This window comes from Ischnura elegans, chromosome 11, assembly GCF_921293095.1.
Source record: "Ischnura elegans chromosome 11, ioIscEleg1.1, whole genome shotgun sequence".
Lineage (NCBI taxonomy): Eukaryota > Metazoa > Arthropoda > Insecta > Odonata > Coenagrionidae > Ischnura > Ischnura elegans.
In genome coordinates this window covers 11709701-11731273 of record NC_060256.1, presented here as the reverse complement: position 1 = coordinate 11731273, position 21573 = coordinate 11709701, and the positions used below count along the sequence as shown (strand labels likewise).

The window sequence follows — 21573 nt, the reverse complement described above, 5'->3', positions numbered from 1 at the left end:
TAGGAGTCTCCTGCTTTGTGTCGGCGCGCCGACTCGTGTCCCCCTCGCGGAGATATTTCGAACCATCTCCCCGTACTTCGCCGCCGCGTTCGATTAAACAGTTCGATCGGTCTCTTTCTAGAAACGGGAAGAAGCCTTTCGGTTGTTATCAATGAGGTGGTCGATTAGCGACCGCCAGCCATCGAATTTGGTGAAAATGAATGATTCAGGTGTAACTGGTCGGTGGAAGAGGAAAGGATTGCGAGAATAACCGGCTCCTCAATGAAAGATGTTGTTGATTGGTGGAAATTGAAGTAATTGTTTATTCAGGTAGAAAACTCCTAGTACGTTAGAAAAATATCTCGAAATTTTATGAGTCAACGCTGCCCCAATCTGTCGTTTGCCGCTGGCTTGTCCGTCGGAATTGAATAAATGAGTGTTAATACATGACATGGATTTATGTCAAAGGGCAAAAAGTGCTGCAGTGTTTAGGTGTGGATTAATACTAAAGTACTTGTCTATTTTACAAACGCAATGGGTTTGGACTTTGTTAGGTATTACATTAAGCACTGGAATACTAGGAATCCTTTGGAGATTGTTAAATATTTCTTTTTTTTACCAAGCATTGGCTACTTTTTACAATGGTTGTATATATACTTCTGCTCGGGTATCAACATTATAGTATGGCAACAAGACATTCATATAAAATCATGTCTAATAGTTGCTAAGATCCAATGATTTCAACAGGTTCATTTGATTTTTTATTTCAGTACTTGGTGACATTCTGAGGTACCTACATGTTTAATTTTAAATATGTTTTAAGTTCCATATTCATGGCTAATTAAATTATCGATAGTTCCCTGTGGCCTTATCAATCCGTTGTGGAATGTTTTTAGTGTAGGAATATGAATTTTGTTTTCAAATATATGCAGCAAAAACTTTCTTTTAGAAGTATCCAACTTGTAAGTATCTTCTTTTATCATTGCTTGATACCTTAATATTCCATCTCCTCTTTAGACTAGTTTAATTTATATTCAGATAAATTATGTAAAAAAGAGGAAAATGATGTTTCAATCAGTTGAAATGTATGTAGAATTAGTTATATTTGTAGATCTATAATTAAGTGCTTTTTGTGGCTATAATGGCCCCCAGGGGCGGATCCAGGATTTTTTTTCTGGGAGGGGCACAAGCAAAGCCGTATCCAGGATTTTGTTCTGGGTGGGGCACAAGGATACCTCGTAATACAAAACGAATGCAATGATAATGGGACCGTATTAAAAATCTTGCATATTTTTGAGGGTCTGAGGGGGGGGCACGTGCCCCCCCCCCCCCCTGGATCCGCCTATGATGGCCCCAATACTTTCAGGAAGAGAAAAATTGTCAGGTGAAGTGCAGATTCAAGGGAGCATTATAAAGGCCTTAATTAGAGAGTCATTTTACAAATGCTATCAAATTTTGTTGTTTTAAGGTAGTAGATTGGCATGGTAGGAATAGCTTAGTGAAAAGGAATTCAGAAAGTTTGAGATAAGGAAAGACAGTCACGTATGGAATTTTATGAGGAAAAGGATGAACAAAATGATAATTTTGGAATTTCAAAAAGTCATTAGAGGAGGTGAGAGAACATTTTTTGTAATTACAATAGTTTCGAGGTTTCTATGTGTCTTACCTTGCCTTTTATGTCACGTAACCTGCCTTTGCAGTATAGGCTTTGAGGATCTCTGATGTGTTAACTATGCACATCATGGGCATTATTTGCTTTATTTTGTCAATATTTCTGGTGATTTCATATAATTTTTTTCTGAGATGGTTGTCCCACTTTAGCTGCCTATGATTCTATATTGAATTTCATATTGGGATGTAGTTCTTCACTTCCTCCTCTTTGGAAGCTGTCGGTTATACCTTTCCACTTCAGTGAAATAGAATTCATTGTTGTAGTCTTTAGTGGTATTTAATATCCTCATAACAGTTTAAATTGTCCTGAGATATTTGATCACACTTAAACCCATCTTTTTGGTTTGATATGGTGAAGAAGTTAAAACTGCGGCAGTGATTGAGAAGTCAACACTTCATCAGAAACATAAGGCTGAATGAATACCATATCGACGGCTAAGTTCTAACAACACGTGTCTCAAATTCGGCCCATTTTAGACAGGTTTCTTAAACAAAGTGTAATAACATTAAAAAAGTAAAATACAAGCAAAAAACAACTCTTTGTTTGCAAATGAATGCTTCTTTTTCAGTTTTATGCACTTTTGGTATTTAATTTCAGTCTACAAGTAAAAAAAAATAATCATTTTTTTGCTCTTCTGAAAAGTTGCTGTTTTTGAGATACACGTGTTGCTATAACTTAGCCATTGATATATGATATAAATGAATACCATATGTGGTATATGCATGGAAATATGAATACTGAATACCATGCATGAAAACTGAAGCACAAAACTACAGATAATGATTAATAGTATAAAATAGGGATGGACGGATCCAGGATATTTTTCGGATCTGGATTAGGATCGGATCCTTGATTTTTGGAGCCGGATCTTTCGGATCGCATATTTTGGGATCCAAATGCATTTTCAAATTCCTGACGCTTAGATTCCCCCGATGATTGTTCAATCTCTTGGAAAGAGTCACACTATGTGCCAGTTGTATTTTGCCTTTTTTATTTTCCACGGCTGAAATTCTCCTACGTAACCTCTGCGAGAGCTTTCAAACAAAACTGTTCATGAGTAGGACAAGAATCGCATGTGACGGCGCATTCGAAGATAGAATCGGATCTCTTTCCACCCTTATGGGGAGTTGCATTCACTGAAGCTGTTACTATTTAACATTTTGGATCCAGATCCGATGTTTTCCGCAACTCTGGACCCGATGTATCTGATGAAGGGCAATATCCGCGGATATTTGGATCAGGGGTATCCGATCCGACCATCCCTAGTATAAAATATTTCTGTCCTAACAACCAATCCTTGACACCTTCTCCAAATTGTGGGAAAAATCCACAGAGAAAAAAATCATTCGCCTCGACCGGGATTCGAACCCGGATTCCCCGATATCCGGTCGAGTGCTTTAGCCAGTTTAGGTACTGAGATATTTGAGGACACTACCGGACAAGGTGGTATGGACTGTTGAGCATATGATGCCACAAGCAGTCCAAATTGTGCACACAGCACCCAGCCTCAGAAAAAAACCTTCTTTGCAATTTGCAGTGTATGTAATGGAAACTTAATACTGTATTGTTGATGATATCAATACCTGAGTAAAAGTAACCATGACTGAGTGAAGCTAAAATTATCTGCTCATGAACTCCAACTCCAGTGAAATCCATAATCAATTAATTCATTTTCTGTCCTTTTCAATTTTTTATTGAGACCTAGGTAAATTTGAACACGAATCTTGGTATTTTATTAAGGACATTTTATAATTTGTAATTTGAAAACTGGACTGCCCAAAAGTTAACTGAGCTTAACTGGCACCTTGTAATTGCATTCTTGTCCCGAAGTCACTTTTCATGAAAGACATTAGTTATCGCTCTTTAAGAATAAATAGCAATTTACTCCTTTTAGAGGTGGGTTCCGTCTTTCATCAGGGTCATCTTTGTTACATTTACTTTCATATATTTGGTGTGATAAGCAATGTTGATATTTTTGGATGGTTGCAGCCTTAGGTATGGTAAATGAGATTGCTCAACGGCAGGTTGAAAATTAATATAATAATGCAATTGAAGTGGTCATGAAATTTTTATTTACATACAATTCTACTTTGTATCACTCTCCTAGTAGAAGGAGGAAATGCTAAAAAACATAGTAACAGTGTGGCTTACTCAATGATTCCAGAAGTTAAAAAAAAAAATAATTGGATACAATGCTGTGCACATTAGTTCCAATGGAAAGAATACCCCATGCAATAATTTAGCTTGTTTTGAGATCTCTTTGAGAATATTGATCACTTACACTGCATGGTATCCATACTCCCATGTTTTGGACTCAAAAGTATAGGCAACATAGCAATGAACCAATTGACATGCAGTTTCATCTAAAATTTTAGTACAATTAAAGTAATAACTTCAGTGGTACACAATAGTTCCTATCACAGCATTAAATGATTCTTCAAGACAATAAAACATTATTTCTGATTTTAGGAAATCAGCTTCGTCATTTTTAAAGATGAAATTGAAATCAGAATAGTGATTTTCATAACTTTAGGGACAGGTTAATTTATAGCCATCAGACTGTTTTAACTGCCTCAGATTACCAAGGTTAGTAGAACACACCAGGCTACTAACCTTGTCAGATTTCAACATTTAATGTACAATTAATGGCACAAAACATTAAGAACTGAATTCACCAGTAGGTGTACCTAAGCAAGAGCTTCAGATGTGGCTGGAAAAAATTCTATTTACAAGTTATCGAGTGTAATGACTTTATAGCCATTTAGATCAAAGTAAGGTGCACAGAAGGATGCAATTTAAAAAAGAATTATGTACCTCAAAATATTAGAACATTGAATAACAAATAATTCTATTAATAGGTTTAAATATTACAAATGTACAAATATGTATATATTGTTCTCCGGTCATGATGAAGACTTAAATAAAAAAAACAAGGTTTAGTTAATTCAAGAATACATTGTTCACCAATGATATTAAATTGCACTAAAGACAAAAATCACCCTCAACTAAATCTTAAGAAAATATTTGAACTTCTTATGATGAAAATGCTTTCTTCAAGTCTTCAAATGTGGGTTTTATATTTTTTTACAAATGGAAGAAATCTTACAAATCTAATTATGATATAAAGTTAATGCTTCTGATGATGAGGTTAGAGATGATAACACTTTTCATGAACAATATGATGGTGATGATGATGATGATGAAGAATGTGATGATAGCGGTTGAGAGATGTTTTGGTTTTAGCAAGTCTAACTTTTTATGCCTCTTGGAGGCGAGCTGAGTTCTTTATCCTCCCGTTTGTTGAATCGTGGTCAGAGGTCTGTAATGTAAACACAAACATAAAAATTAGCCAAACAAAGGAAAGCCATGCATAACTACTTTCCTTCATTACAGAATAAGTATATGAAGAACAATGGGCAGTTATTTTGTTTTCAAACAATTCTCTATTTTATCTTATGTAAATAGTATAAATATATTTCCTTGTATGTGTCACCATAAAATGCTGAGAAAAATCAGACGTAGTTGAATTCAGTAATGTGCTTGTAGCGTAAACATGGAATTCATGATGTTAATAGCCCAAAATGGAGGTTTCTGAGTTTTCAACTGACATCTTACAAGATTGAGGTTCAATCAAAGAAAGAGTTTTATAATTGGTTGATGATATGGACTATAATTTAAAATTACTGCTAAAATAATATTATAACTATTTCATTGCTATTGTTAATGCTTATCATGTACAAATACTTTTACATTTTAACTCTAAAGTTTAGTTGTCATGATACAATTCCCAGGAATTACTTATTGTTTGAGACCCCCAACCCTTACATTTATTCCTGAGAAAATTGAATAATGGTAGTCACTAATATGGTTTCTCAACAGACGTGTTTTTTCACTTGTTGAATATTATACGTACAGTCCTTATAACTTTTGTGCAAATGTTTCATTTTTATTGATTTAATGAGGGAGATCATCCAGATAACAATTATCTGGAGAGGTGTTGCTTATAATCAAGGCAAGGGAAAGCACCTTATGAATATTCCCTCTTGAAAGAAAACCTAAGCTCACTGCTGTAGGCAGAGTGTAGAAACAGTATTCCCTGACCAAAATACATTTTGTTTGCCTAGTAAATATATGTTAAAAATAAATTTGGTTTCAGACTTCCTACCAATAAAATCTGAATGAATGTTCCACAAAAACATCTTTGAAAGTCTATCTTAATATCATTTAACACCAAGTTAATAAACGTAATGTTATGTTGAAATCTCTGGCACATAAATATGCCAGTTGAAATGAAAATATAAGTTGTTTGTCTCCAAGATTTTTATGTCTATAAATAATTAAATGTATGCAATATGTTTACCCATTGTTTCTTGCTGGATTTCTACCTTGTATGTCGGGTTGTCATAGGCTGACTCGGATTTTCTGGCCGTGGAAATGGCTGCCTTTTTGGCTTGGCCTTGTCTCTTGAGGAGCATCAGCAGAAGGATTAGGATGGCGACAAAGGCAAGGGCCGCCAATATGGACACACCCACCAGTCCCCCGTAATAGTCGCCACTCTCCTCAGTGCTCTTCTTCCCAACCTCTCCCACCGATGCCTCAAGTTTACCTGAAATAGGAATGTGTGAAAATTGAATATGAATAGGCAGCAGTGAAACAGATGCATATTGTTGAAATATGTATGTATGTATTTTATAGTGGGCAAGTCATCACCCTCAATGCACTATGGTGGACAGTTGACCTAAGTTGGCAGTCAGGAGTCCATGTGGTCTGAAGATTCTAATTGTGCTTTTATAAATACATATATTATTTCTACTGTATAGATACCTTTTTCTCAACTTATACGCAACCAAACTCTACAAATGAGCTACCAAAATGCACAGAATTTATCAGAGAACATGCAACGGCATATCTTACTTCCTAAATATTGCTATTGTTTCCTAAATTTGGTTTTAAAATTATAAAAAAAACAAAACAAAAAAAGGGTAAATATTCCTGATGTTAACGGCGCATAAACTGATACATTAGTTCATTTGCAACAATATCTCTCATTCTTTAAATAACTTCTATCAAAATGCGGCTGATTCCACATTCAAGTCTCCTGTTGACCCGCAATTATGAGTCATCATGTGCGTTTCACGGAGAATAGTGTAATTACTTCCAATGCTGTGTTTAAAGAGGTCCTCTGACCTGAATTTGTACATGAACATTCCAAGTAAATTTGTACATAAGACCCTGCCTTTTTTCCTACATTTTAAAATTAGAAACGCGCCTATCCCTCTATGGACCTGCATTGAAAAGAGCGGGGGAAGCCCACTGAGAGCGGGTGCATCACACTCGTAGATACATATTACCTGAACCAACATAATTGTTTATGACACCTAAGATGATTGGATTATTTGAAAGTTAAGTTGGGGTATGTTCGATAAGTGGGAAGTTAGATCTAAGGATCCATTTTGCCAGACAGCAATAACCCACAGAGACTGATGACTTTTCGAAAGGCCAGCAGGTCCCCAATATCTATCTTAATCAGAATACATATCTCTAATGTCCTTGGGCTCCATAGAAGGTGAGTTGAAGCACCTTTTACGAGTTCTTCCTACTCCAGGACATTCACATGGCTGATAGGCTGTTTTTTTAACCTCTATCTTCTCACCGTCTCCAACTGGCTAAATCTGAGATACCCACGATATGCAGATTTCTCATTACATAGTGGTAACAATTGAGTGAGCCCACAGCCCAAACCCTTACCTGCTGCAACAACCACATTTGCCATTAAGTTAGCTGAGGTTATTGCCTATGATAATTCGCAGTGCAATTGAAATACCTCGCTCGTTGAACTTGAATGCAGACACATTGAACGTAGAGGGGGGGTGGAGGGTTTGAGGGCTTCTACCCCCAAGGGGATTTGAACCCTTGACCCTTTGATAGGTATGCTAGCACTCTATTCTTATATTTTCTAATTGATATCTCATTTAGGTGGTACAAAAAATTTTTCAATATAAGTATTATAAGAGAGCCTTTTTTAAAAGTATCAACTCAATGAGATCATTTAGAAGTTATGTCCCAGTTTTATGTAATATTATGAACTTAATCTCTCTTTCATTAAGTTTCACTGAAATAAATTAAGAGAAGAATGCAGACTTTCTAATTAGTTTATGTATCCAAATGTTTATTGTTTAAGTTTAAGTTGAGTTTATGTATACAATAACGACCGTTTTGAAGTAACAAGCATGAAAATAATTTTGTTCGGTGAGATGTTTTTATTTGTTAATGGCTAATTACCTAAAAGTTATTCATAAATGGCCAATTCAGTTGCATTTTATGCTCCTTAATATAAAAAAGTTGAAACCATAATGCAAAATTTGTGGTAATGAAAATTGTTAGTGGTACTTGACGGAAACAACATTACTTCTTAGATCTACTGAATACACACCTTGTTTTGTACTTGATGATGAAGAAGGTTTGGTCACTATATCCTTTACATCACTCTTCTTTATCCTACCATTTGTGAGATAAGCTTCCAGCCACATCCTATACCTGCAAGGAAAATATGTACTTGGTAATTTAGTGATTTTATTGCTATAAAAATTTATTTCACACTACTTATATGAAAGCATTTATTTATGCTATCATTTAATTTAACTGTGAGTGCTTTTGCAGATTAACCCAATCATTCATTAGCAAGAGCAAGTTGTGAAAAGTAATTCACACATCAGACTAGCCAGATCCCGTGGCGAGCTTAGTGGCTATTATTAACTGCAGTAGCACAACCATAATTATCTTTTTTCAAACAGCTTAATTTCCCTAAAATGGCATTTTTCATAGAAATTTTTGTCATCATTTATACAGATGCCAGCAAATATTATCATGTATTTCAGCATTTGGTTTGTACATAGTACATTTAAGTAGTAGGAAGGTGAACAATTTGTCTTTATGGAAAAAGCTGGCCAGTTGCTAGCATGCTTGAAGAAAATAGTAGGACATATTTGACTAATTCCTAACAGTTGGTCGCCTTGACTACAATACATTCTGAGAAGAAGTCAATCAAAGTGGTTTTGGGAGAGTAAATGAGGTATTTTTTCTACATACCTAGTGCCGGGTTTGAGGCCAGTAACGAGTGCTGAGGGGGATGGATCTCTCTTGGCAACCTTGAAAGTACTGCTTCTCTCTTCTCCATCGGGACCACCTTCAGACCCCTCTCCTCCCTTTGTACCAGCTGAATCACTCTGGTATATAACTCTGAATATATTCACATATTTATCCTCCGGGTAAGGAACACCAGACCAGCTGACTTCAGTGGAGAATACTTTGATGTTGTCAACTTTGATCTTAAGATCAAAACCGTATGGATCTGGAAAAAAAACAGTGGAAAAATTTACACTCACATTATATGTTTTCATAGAGCTTTTATATCTTGCAAAAAATTGGCTGGCTTTTATTGTGCCTCAGTTAATTACATTACTCCTTTGGAAATCATCATTTCACATCACCTTTTATCAACAAATGTCAAGAACAAAACTCTTTTTTATCAATACTTAGTTAGTAATTTAGATATAGACTTGAAGATAAGTAAAAAATAGAGGCTCATAAAAGAGTTCATTTTGTTATGTATATTGGTCTCTTACATTTCCAAATTATGAAATATTAATGTCTTTCATAGATTTTTATTCAAGTTAGATTCCTCATGAATTCTTGCTTTTTTACTTCTCACTGAATGGTTTGGTCAGCAAATTAGCTTACCTTTTTCAGCTGCAGTAGTGATATGCAAGGTTTCCCTTGCTATTAGTTCGGTTTTTTGATCTGGGAAAGGTACGAGAAGCAGAGAGACTTCATATGTTGAGCTTGGCCTCAGTCCTTCCAACGTGTAGCTAACAGTCGCTCTGTGTAGTAGCTGCGTTGTTGAGTAAACCTAAGAGTAAAAAATGTGAAACCTTGAACTGGAACTTAGGAATACAAAATAGGTTATTTTTATATAAATATTTACTCAAACAATGTAGCCTTTAGCTACATCAGTTTGAGAAGGAATTTTAAAGGAATGGTAGGAAGACTTTGATTGCCCAAATACATGAACATATTTATTTTATACGAACCTTTCCTTCAATTTCCTTATAACGAAGCTGCACACCATCAATAAATTGGAGCTCAAAGTCATTGAACTTTCTCCAAACAAATCTTGCCCACGTTGAATTTACTTCAGCTATTCCCAGCTCTGCATCAACCTCAATTTGTGCTGGCAATTGTGTTGCATTTCCTTGATTTCCTTGGTTACCTTCACATTTAAAGATGATAAAAAATTTAAGGGGCTTAATTCACTATGACATTCCATGTACATTTTGAATTTTAAATTCTCTAAATATATTAATTGATAGTCATTTCAATGTTAAAATAGTAATAGCTTATTCTCAAGGTAGATATAAAAAAAATCTACCTGAAGGTGTATGAATAGTGATGATGCGACTAGACGGAGAATTTCTCAGGTCTCTAAGCAGCAGCATGATCCTAATCCTATAAACTTTGTTTGGCTGGAGACCAGTTTTTCCATTGAATGCTGGAATGGTGTACTCTAATCTTCGAGTTTCAATCAAATCACCAGGCGTGGAAACTATTTCCTTCCCTTCCCATGTCTCTGGATCCTCTTTCCTAAAAAAGAGATACGTTGGTATTAGCATTTGTTGAAAGTACCTGGAACTAACTGTAGGTAACAGGAAAAACTGAGGATTTCTTGTAATCCTCCCAGAAAGAAATTTGGTTAACTCACAGAGGGTCTTGTGTATAGCTAATCTCAACTTGGCCATGCAGTCCAACAAATAAGGATGGCAGAGAAAACACAAGGTGTACTGATGAATCTGGCATCACGTTTGCTGCATCGACTGAGATTTCATCTGATGGGCTACTCACACCAACTGAGAATAAAAATAACAGTTTTATAGGATGTATATTTCAGTGGAAGTGATGGTATGGCACTTTGAAATGCATACGTTGATTCATTTCATTGCTATCAGGGTGATACATCGACCATTGTTGATTATGGAGAAACTGCCACGGATTTGGTGGTCCAACACCTCGAAGAAACACCTTCAAATTTTCATGAAAATAATATTGACCTCATTCCCTCATCGGAACCATCTTAAGAGAATTAGTATTGAACTGTTTTGAACACTAATGAAAATAAACTGTGATAAAACTCCGTAACTTCTCTCTATTTTTCAAAAAGATGGATTCAAAATCTGCCTTTTCCAATTTTTAACTCACGATTTTGCGAGAGAGCTTGAAGACAATTTTTCAATACATTGCAAAGATATTTTCATGGTAGTTTTGCTGGTGTAATCATTCATACCTAATTGTTGCATCCATTCATTCAAACCATACTGAAAGTTTCATTATTTGACTATTAAAATTGGAGTACAGATAATTGTTAAGGAAAGGAAATTAGAGAAGTACAGTAGACCCTCACTTTACGATGGGTTCGCCTTACGATAGATTCGCTTTACGCTCTGTCCTGCCTTTGTGCACGTTTTTCTTAAATTTCAAATTTCATGGATTTCATTTACATCCGCACAATTTGCCCTCCTTTCAGTATCCTAAGACTTAATTTGTTGAAAAAACCAATTTTTAATGATATTAAGTCTAAAATATCCATGATACTGGTAATTTAGTCTAAGTATCTCTCATGTCGTAAGCTGATTTCTAATTAAACGTAATTACTTAATGCGCTGTGTGTCATTGAAGTAATTGCAATGCACACATTATTGCATTGTACGATAAGAAAGTTGTTCTTCATGCTAGAGTAGTGAATATAATGAGTTAAATATTACTTCCTTCATGTTCTCTTCCCAGTGCATGAAAATGCAATGAAATATGAAGTCTTAGAGATTGCGACTTGTATTTGAGCAGTGATCAGGGGCCCAGGGATTCACATCTTGCTATGGTGTTCATGAAGGTAAATTCATTGCGAAAAATCATCTACTGTATTTTATGTTAATTTTTATGATTTGTTAAATAATATTTCAAATAATTTGAATCCAGGTTATTTCATATGTCAACTTGGCCGCGTGCTACTACTGGCGCTGATCTTTCTTAAACCGGTTCCTCGCCTGGAAATATGTGAATTCGCTTTACGATGAAATTCCCCAGCTAGCACATTATAAGTCATTGAGATAAGGTGAAAGGAAGAAATAAGGAAAGCGCTTATCAAGTAAGTTTGTTATGGGTTTGTTACGGACAGGCCGACAAACATTCAGAGTAATGTCAAAATAGATGCCAAATCTTCAGCACTTCAGTAGATGTTGTTTTATTCCATTGTTTTAGAGTATTCATTAAGGGATTCATGTGTAAGAACAATTTTTCCATTCTTGCCTTGTCTATAGTATGAGTGGAAATAACATCATACGGCCATAATTTGAAAATCATTCACATTTATGAAATGATGGCGAAACGACGGTCGTAAGAGAAACACATAATTTCACAAGAATAGCGATGAGAATAATATAAAAATGCCGGAAGTAATCTCTAGTACATATTTTGTATTCATCGGGTCATCAGACCATAAATTAAAATTCGTAAATGTTAGATTGCATAGACCTTGAGTAATTTCAGTTTGTTTTATGTACACAGCAGCTAAGTTTTTCTATGTAATTAGATTTTAAAATGGTAACTATGCCTTTCACACTCATCAGATGCCGTGGTGAAATAGTTAGCATTTTGAGCTGCAGATGCATAGGTCCTATGTTTGGTTCTCCCTGGTATTATTTGTTTTTCTTTCCACCACAAGAATAAAGTACTTGTATTATATGCTTTGTATCTTCACCAGCCAGTCGCTTGCTGTTTTTAATTTTTTTTATTTTCACAGGAAAATCTGTTATCAGTAGTTAAGCTCTTAAAAAGACTCTGAATTTTACTGGTAGGCTTTAAATTCATGTTGAGATGAGCAGTGTAGCATGTGTAGTACGCTGTTCAGCCGCCTTTGGTGCTCCAACAGAAACGATTTACGTTGTCCGAGGATATTTGACGGCATTCCTTTCCTATTCTTACCCTTGCCTTATAGAAGCCCCTTAGCTTACGATAAGCTGCCTATCAATTTTTTCCGTAAGAAAACCATAACAAACAGATAACTCTCTTACTTTGTGCTATCTGGGCCAATTTACGATCGGTCCCCCGGAATGGATTTATATCGTAAAGCAAGGGTCTATTGTAAATGAATTGGATACTTCTTCTGGATGTATAGGTACTGACCATTGTGCAGTTGTGGATGAAGATGTGGATGTAGAGGCATTTCCGGAAACCTTGATGGAGGTGGAGGAGGTGGATGATGTCCAAAGTCTAAAATAATGGTCATAAGTTCAAGCCATGAGACAAAATTTTCAATAATTTCTTTGAAAAAAATTACCTCACCCCTCTAAATTAAGTTCAATTAGGACATGCCACCAGCATAATTTTGAGTAAGCATATAAATGTGGGGGGGCAGAACAGAGTTGGTATCTATGGTATGAGCCAATAGCATGTAACATATATTTGGAGGATTAACATGGGTTGTGGTCACTCCAATTGTAACTTTCCATTTTGCAGCCACCTTGAAAAAATTTCACCAGACCAAAAACTTAACCAGAGAAGGGTTAGAATAATAGATAGATACAACTACCCTATTCCTAATAACGTGTATGGAGCACCAGATGGACAGAGACATATATATGAAATAAGTGACAAAACTCACAATCATGCTCTTTTAAATGCCCCTTAGTCTACATATAGTTTTACAGCACCTAAATTTCAAAGCAATATTAAAAAAATGTGTCATTGAGTGTGAACTTAAAAGCTTTGGACTGTTGTCAAAGTGCAATTTTTAAGACACATAGATTCAATTCAAGCAACTACAACAAACCCAAAAATCACCAAATAAGCATATGCCTAAGTTATCTCAGAATACAGGCTCAGAACCTTGCTAAGTACATGTCTCCTCAAAATCCATACCAATTTTGGGCAAAGTTTTAAATGGGTAATTTGTGTACCTACTGGATATGGTGGTACTGGCGTTGTAGGTATGTATGAAGTTATGCATGTAGGCTATGGTAGGGTAATAATTGAGCTTCTTCCAGTAAAATTTTTCAGGTAATAAGCATGTGATATTCCCTATTCCCTAAAAGAAAACCGACGTTGCAAACGGGAAAAATGTATCACGATAATGGATTACCTTGCTTTTCTTTTAGATCAAGTGAAAACATTGCCCTAATGATGCAGCTCAATGTCCATGCTAATGTTTCTTCCTTGGATGATAAAGCTCCTTGATTGTGAATTTAAAGCAACAAAGGAGGGAAAAAATGACTTACTTTAAGGGGGCTGTAATATTACCTAAGGTGTATGAATTGTACCTATGATATTTATGCTTGTCCATCAATTCTTGTTTGCAGTTATATTTTGAAGCAGGTGTGGTGGTTAATGGCAATCATGCCCTTAGAGCTGTGGATTGTTGGAACGAGTAGCATTATTCACCATTTTCAGTTTGCTCAGGACTATATGCATCTTACTTCTGAATACAAAAAGGCTATTTATGTGGTGGTGTTGAATCAGTTTCGAATCAAAGTCCTTTGCTCACTTTAAAAATTACGTTTCTGTCTCATGATAGGGATATTGACTTATGCATCTACAGGAAATATAAGAACAGATTTTAGATTTATGTATTTTATTATTACTTAGTTGATTACTTTGGCAAATTTTACCTGTATGGTACGTAAATACACCCTAAACAGGTCTTATGTTTGCACCATGGAAAACTAAATCCTAAACACAACTAACATGAGCACCATTGATGATGAAGTTCTCACCATGAAGGAACATTTAGGAATGTGTATGTTTCAATTAGTCAACCTCTAGAAAAAAAATGTGGAAAGGTTCTTTTTTAAGTTATCTTAAGTTTATGACACCAATGGCTCTGGTAATTGTTACACATTCTCTGAGAAATTTCAGCGGTAAAGAACAATTAATACAATTTAATACAATTTTCTCAAAAAATAAAAGGCGAATGCAAGTTCTCTAGTGTTTGCCTACTTATTATAAGTCTACTTCCACAGCATAAACAATGGGCTCTATATATGCAATTAAGGGTGGCTGTAAAACAAAGGATAAACATAGGCAATGTTGAAAATTATGTAGATACCAAAAAGCCTAAAAGTATGTGTTTTCATCTCATATTTCATCGCTATTAAGAACCTATTTCCATTTCATGTGCCCTGTTGTGTATAAGGTTCTGGAGCCTATAATTCCTTATGATGTGACATAGTAATGTGTGACTAAAGGCAATTTTCTGCAACCAACCGTTTACACCACCTGGTAGTATTCAGACCATGAGAATGCAAACATGCAGTATTCTGGAATTAGAGAAGAGATTGCATTATAGGTTGTACTAACTAATGCCAGAAAAACATAATACTTCTGCACTTCACGGTGGCACATGCGAAGCACAATCAGAGGCATTGGAAGGATTAACAAAACATGAACGCACCTGTACCAGGATGATTGAGGGGAAGATCCTCAGTCAGATGTTCATGGTCATGAGTCATGGGAGGTTGTTTGGATTTGTTTGTTTTTGATGGAGGACTCGTCTCTTGCTTTGTCCTGTTGTTCTCATCGGGATGTTCTCCACCAAATGCTAGGTGGTAGAGTTCAGGAGGCAAGAACTCTGGTTCCACTCCTGGCAGGAAATGGGGCGGGCCGTGAGGAGGTACCTGGGCCAAATGTGGTGGTCTGTTTTGGGTCTGGGCTATCCTTGGAGGGTTCCTGTAATTGGGCAGTTCCTGATTTGGCACAAAAACAGCTGGATTTTGTGCTGTAGGATGATTCCCGGGTCCGACTCCTGATGGAACTTGGAAGAAGACCTCTTGTGGTGAAGGAAACCTTTGAGGTGGACCTCTGAGGGGAGGGGGTTGTGGGGGCAGTACCCTTTGGCCTTGCTGTTGTGGCCCTGGGGGCCTTTGCTCTCCTCCAACGGGCGGCCTACCTCCCTGCAGAGCCCAAAGAATGTGCTGGGCTATCTCAGGTGGCACTGGCCCTCCTTCCAAGTCCTGTATTTGAAAATGTTCCTGTGGATGGGCTCCTCCTTGATGATGCTGTACAGCATTTCCACTTATCGGCACTCCAGGATGTAGAGGCTGGTTTCCTGGTCCCTGAGCGCGTGGGGGTTGGTTGGGTGGCCTCTGTCCAGGATGAATTAGTACAGGCACGGGGAAGGCATCATGTTCTCCTGGATACTTGCTACTTGGTTGTCTGAATGGAGGAGGTTGCTGTCCGTAGATATTTCCAGGGTTCTTGCTCAAGCCGTTGGGTCTTGTTGGAAAATTGCCAGCTTGCTTGATGTTTCCACCTTGAGGATGGAAGACTATGCGGTCATCAGGGCCAGATGGTGGCACTCCTATGAAGGGGCCTTGATATTCAAAGTCGTTGGCATTTGGTGAAGTAGGACGTTCTGGCAACCTACTTTTCTGCGGATCAACTCGCTGTTTCTTCCCTGACTGGACTGGGTACCTCAGGAATATCGGAAGCCCATCATCTGGGTGTTTGGGTTTCTTGTGAATGTTTTCATTTGGTTTTTGCTGGCTGTTGGGTGCTGTTGCATGTCTGCCATCATGGATTGGTTTGAAGGGAGGCACAGGTTCTTCTGGTTTGTTAGCAAAAGGACCATTATATTCGGGGGTGAACGGAATGCCCCCTTTGGATTCATTTTTCTTGGGTGAATCAGGGTGTACACCATACCAAAAGCTATATGGATCTTCTTCTGCCGAGGTCTCCTCCTCAGAAACTTGAATGGGACCAGGAATTTGAGGGTGCCTGTTTGGTGTGGTGACTAGCATATGAGGTTTAGTCTCATTCTTTTTGGGTGAATCGGGAGTGCCACCATACCAGTAGCTGTAAGGGTCTTCTTCTGCCGAGGATTCCTCCTCGGGGATCTGTATGGGGCCAGGAATCTTAGGATTTTTATTTTGTATCCTCACCTCTGGTGTCCCACCTAAATTCCCCCAAGGGCTTTGGTACGCTGGTTTTTCATCTAAGACAATGGGTTTCATTGTTTCAGGCCCTGATGATGATATGGTGGTTGTTTCATGGGTCATGAGGAAAGGTGTTTGTGGTGATGCCGTGGTTGAGTCAGAGGGAGGAGGCAGTGTGCTTGTCATGTGAGTATTTTCAATTCCTCTATGCTCCACAGTATCTGGGCCTGAGGAATGCATTGTTGTCATTGGTTCCATTGTTTCAGTCACTGCTATGGGTGGTAGGGTAGTTGGACTTGGTGAAGAAACATAAATCTGTCCATTCTGCATATTGTCCATGGTAGGAATTGATGAGGGAGAAGTAGTCGAGTCAAGAGAAGTCTGGCTATTTTCACTTGTAATATTCATATGTTCGTCCATCGTATCTGCAGTTGCATTTATTTTCATTGTCTCCATGACATGCGTGCTCTCGTGGGGGGTAATTGTTGGAGTCATAGTTGTCATTGGTTGGTCTTTGTTATCAGTCGATACAGTCATATTGTCCACTTGAGGAATCATCGTAACCTCAGGTACAGGTCCCTCTGCAGAACTGTTGGTACTCCCTGCAATTACCAATTGCTAGTAAAGGGCAGTGCATGGGAAAGCCATTGGAAAATTTACAATTCCAAGAACTTATGATGCAGTTAAAGACAGAAAAAGAGCTTGAGCTCATTGCATGAGAATGAACACAGAAAACATAAAATTATTTTGAACGAGGAAAAGCATTTGGTTGAAGATTTGAACACACACAAAGCAACACAGCTAGTGAACATGGTTTTAGTGGGAATTCTTTGAGAATCAAGTAGAAGTAATCATATGTGATTGCTTTGACTTGGTTAAGTGAACAGATGGCAAGCATTTTAACAAGGATATGTAGGTATTTTATCGAAGTGTTTTCTATTTCCTAGATTAGCTTTTTAGTGTGATCACTTTCTGTATTATTTGTATGTAAAAAGCAATTGAAAATATTGAACTGTAGTAGCCATGTACTGGGCTGATATAAAAAAATAATAATTTGCAATGACCTCGGAAGTAAATGCAGTAGAAATGAATTTCATCATTAGCCTGACCTCTTGAGAATCATGGTGATAGTGGGAGGTTAAGGTATGAGCATCCAAATGGGTAATCAACTTATACTCATGGTCCCTTTGGTTTGAAAATTTAGTCGCTGCTAAGTTAATTTGTGATTTTTATTTGAAGCCACTTTATAGCCATTGTAGGAGCAAGGAAGAGCTGTAGAATTGCTCCTCAAAAGGTCATTTTTATTTGCTTGCAGTACATACATTAAAGATCAATTGAGATTTGTCTAGTATGAAAGAAGCAATTTTGTAAAAGCTTCAAATTGAATTTATGCATGAGCTACAACATATGGAAGCATTACGATCTATTGGTAGGCAGGGACAATGGAATACTCATCTAAGCAACCTTGGTTCAAATCTGAGTAAACCCTAAAGCATCCTCAAAAATAATCCCCATGGTACTTGCTAGCTAGGGAAAGGAACTGACACCTCTGAATGACCCTGTATGTGTGATTTTCACATGTCTATGGCTTAATATAGAGAGTCTTCTACATGCGCCTAACTTATACATACAACTTATTGGTTAGGATTAGTTTCAGTATTTTTTATAATGACTATAGAACGTACTACCTCGCATTTCAATGTTGGAATTGGAAATATGCTATATACTAAATTGAAACATTTGGAGCTCAATACTGTGTGTTGTCATTCTTCAGGTCATGAATCTGACAACTACTCATTCTACTACCTACTTTGGTACCAGCTTTGGAAAAAACGAATTTCAGAAAAAAATAGTTTCTAGTGATTTTTATGAGGGAAAGTGGATTGTCAATGAAGTAATTTGCTGAGTTTCCTCACTTATGTTTCATATCCTTGAGTTTTATAAAATAAGAAAATTTTAATTCATTACCTATCTTCAGTCCACTATTATTTTAAAGCCATCAAGTTTGGTGAAGTGGCTACAGTAACTCTTAAATGCATGCCTGTTTTCATGAGTTTTGTTCTAATGCTTTTTTCTATTGGTTTGCCTTTTATGCCTTGGTAGAAGTTCTTGGTGGAAAGTGGAAGGTCAGTTGTGAGGAGTGAAATGAAAAACTGGAGTGCAATCATTGAGCAAAGAATGGTATTACCACTTTGTTGCTCTATTGTGCAATTAATCCTCAGTGCTTGCATTTGATTGTGATCAATAGCTGTGTAATCAGTGCCTCCTTATGTCTCTTATGCTCCATCAAAATTTGGCTGTTATGAAAGTGCTTTTGTGCTTAGTGGAAGGTGTTGGGTATCTTGTGAAGTGATCATTTTGCAGATTTACATGGTTCATATTTTCTCTTAATGGTATCTTTCAAGTAAATATATATACATGCCTGTGTTAGGCGTATGAGGGTCTTGACATATCCTATTCCCTAGTGGAAGTAGATGCGGCATTATTTGCAAAGCTGTTAAAAAGCTTCCAAAATATGGCAATATGTAAGGTTCTTCTAAACATCAGCAAGGCTCAACTATGTCTTGGGTAATTTTTCTATAACTATCCTAGGTGGTCATGTTCCAGATAGGAGCTTTGGAATTTTAATAGAGGGATTTGCCTTTTTTCCTTCTGGATTTCCTTCTGGAAAATCAACAGCTATGTTTCCCAATCCCTTAATAATCATTAAAAATTTATGTGTATCATTTCCCTATCTTAGAAAATTATGTTTTAGGACTATGAAGAGCTAAATACCTTCTTTGAAATGAACAATCAAAAAATATAATTAGACTCTTGTCATCTAAATGTCCAGACAATCATATGTTAGGATTACTCCATGTAAATGATGGGAAAATAATGGTTATTACCATGTATACTGGACCACTGAGAGCATTTAAATTATTATTCTAGGTGGTCCAGAAAATATGGGAATTGAGGCATATGTTTTGGGAATAGTGACGAAGTCTGGAAAACCAATTATTTAGATTATAATTGGTAATGTAAATGGACGATTGCTGAGATAAGAAGGATTTCATCTATTGATAAAATTTGAGGGATCAAAGTTGGCCCAATATATTTGGACCTCATGACAGTGATGAAAGGATATGGGAGTTTTTGAGTGGCCACCTTTAAATTCCTGTGGTTGGATATAGAATCCCTAAGTATTCAATTTCAGTTCAACTCTAAAAGAACCTGTGACTGAGTAAACTATTGGAAGTATGATGGCCCTATATTAGAAAGGCATTATCACTAATTAGTGCCTATCTGAAGAATCTATACTTGGAAGCTCCTACTTGCAACAAGCAGTTATGTGAGTGACTGCAACCTTGAGGATGCAAATGCTTTTGTGAAGGCAGAGATTAATCACAAGTATAGCATTACAAAAGGTCTCGTTTTGAAATTTTTGGAAAAATACCTTCATTGGACAAACCTTTGTTGTCGTGAGCGTCCTCTGGGCACATCCAGGCCAAGCAGCAATTGTCACCACGCGGGTGTGCCAGTATAGCTGACCCGGGACCTCCGCCCAAACACTGCAAGTTTGCTGGGGCATGCGGCGGAAGAGGGAGGCACTTACTAACCCCAGCACCGCCCCCACAAGTGATGTTGCCGAACTCGCAGAAGCACCTGTGACCAGAGCAGCCCTCGCTGACCGAGGCTGGGATCTCAGCGAAGTTATCGAAGTGTTGACCGGCGTATTCGCACGAGCCATTATCCTTGCACCGTACTTCGGGGCAGCAAGTTGGGCTGTCGCCCTCGTCCTCTCCGGGTTCCATGGGCACAGGCTCCCACGTGACGCAGTGTGGGTCGAGTACGTCGAGGCCTGAATCAGTGGGGCAGTGGATGGGGGCACACTCCACTTCTCCGTCGTGGGAGCAGATGCAAAGAGCACGGCAGCCATCGTGGAACTCCTGATCGTATGCGTACGTGCGTCCGTTGTAAGTACAACCTTCTTTGCCTGCATTGTGGGTTGCTGGGGTTGTGGTAGTAGAGGCGGCATCTGTTGATCCCTTTGATTCTGCTGTTGGATATAATAAACTACAGTTATTCTCTACCAATTGAAAGATATCACAAACGAAATTGTGGGTGGTTAAGTCTGTTTTACCAATATCTAACACTTACGTCTCCTGAGGGAAGTGCATGCATTGATTATTTTCAAAGATCATGAATAATCTAACATAAAGCAACAAAAAATAATTTTCTACGAGACAGGACTTTTAAAGCCTGTTTCAAAGTAAACATTTCTATGACTGATATTTACATTAACTTTTTTGCAAAGGAAAATATAACTTTGCAGAATGAAAAATTGAATCGTATTTCATTTGTATTTTAGAAGGATTTGAATGAACAGGGAACCTGCTTTTTATAAGTATTGAATTCAGAGATATTTCTCTCTGTGAAAGGTTTTATTTTAGGTATTAAAATTATTTAATGTTCCTCCTGAAAATGTTTTACTTTTGCCATCCCAGGTTTTAATTGTTGAGTAATCATTATCTTAGGAGAAGAATGTCTAGTTAGTTTTATACATGCTTTTCAGATGATGCCTTCTTGTTTTATATGAGTGCTACTCAGGATGATGTCAGATAGAATCAATTTCATTCCTAAAAATGCTTCATAACACTAGGTAGGACTGGATAGTATAAGATTTTAAACCAATGGCAGTTAATTATAGTATTTTCAGTGATAACAAATTTTATTTTCACTCTGTCCACAAAATCAGATCTATCACTGTTCTCATAATTATGCAAACTTACAATTTTTTTACAATATCTTATACCATGCATGGTAATGATAAGTTGTAATGGAGGTTGAATATATATGGTATAGGATAATGGATTTGTAACAAAGGAGGATATTGGATAACTACGTATCAAAGAAGCGCATGATGATGACTCTGAGGAGAATGCTCTTCCACTTTCAGTTACATTT

General features: G+C 37.1%; 1 protein-coding gene across 3 annotated transcripts in view; it reads right to left on the bottom strand.

The window, feature by feature from the left end:
* Positions 1-3700: 3700 nt before the first annotated feature.
* LOC124168513 (putative epidermal cell surface receptor) overlaps positions 3701-21573 on the bottom strand; it is a 222725-nt gene continuing 204852 nt past the window's right edge. Inside the window, exons 5-15 of one of the 3 annotated variants that reach the window (XM_046546836.1) lie at positions 20078-20665; positions 15147-17228; positions 12884-12970; positions 10410-10554; positions 10080-10291; positions 9742-9920; positions 9392-9560; positions 8741-9002; positions 8085-8188; positions 6037-6257; positions 3701-4970 (exon numbers count right to left, since the gene is read on the bottom strand). In XM_046546836.1, the coding sequence (XP_046402792.1) occupies positions 4908-4970; positions 6037-6257; positions 8085-8188; positions 8741-9002; positions 9392-9560; positions 9742-9920; positions 10080-10291; positions 10410-10554; positions 12884-12970; positions 15147-17228; positions 20078-20665 (4112 nt within the window). In that variant the 3' untranslated portion in view covers positions 3701-4907. Of the gene's footprint in view, positions 4971-6011; positions 6258-8084; positions 8189-8740; positions 9003-9391; positions 9561-9741; positions 9921-10079; positions 10292-10409; positions 10555-12883; positions 12971-15146; positions 17229-20077; positions 20666-21573 lie in introns of all 3 variants that reach the window. The other 2 variants (XM_046546837.1, XM_046546838.1) reach the window with 2 other exon arrangements.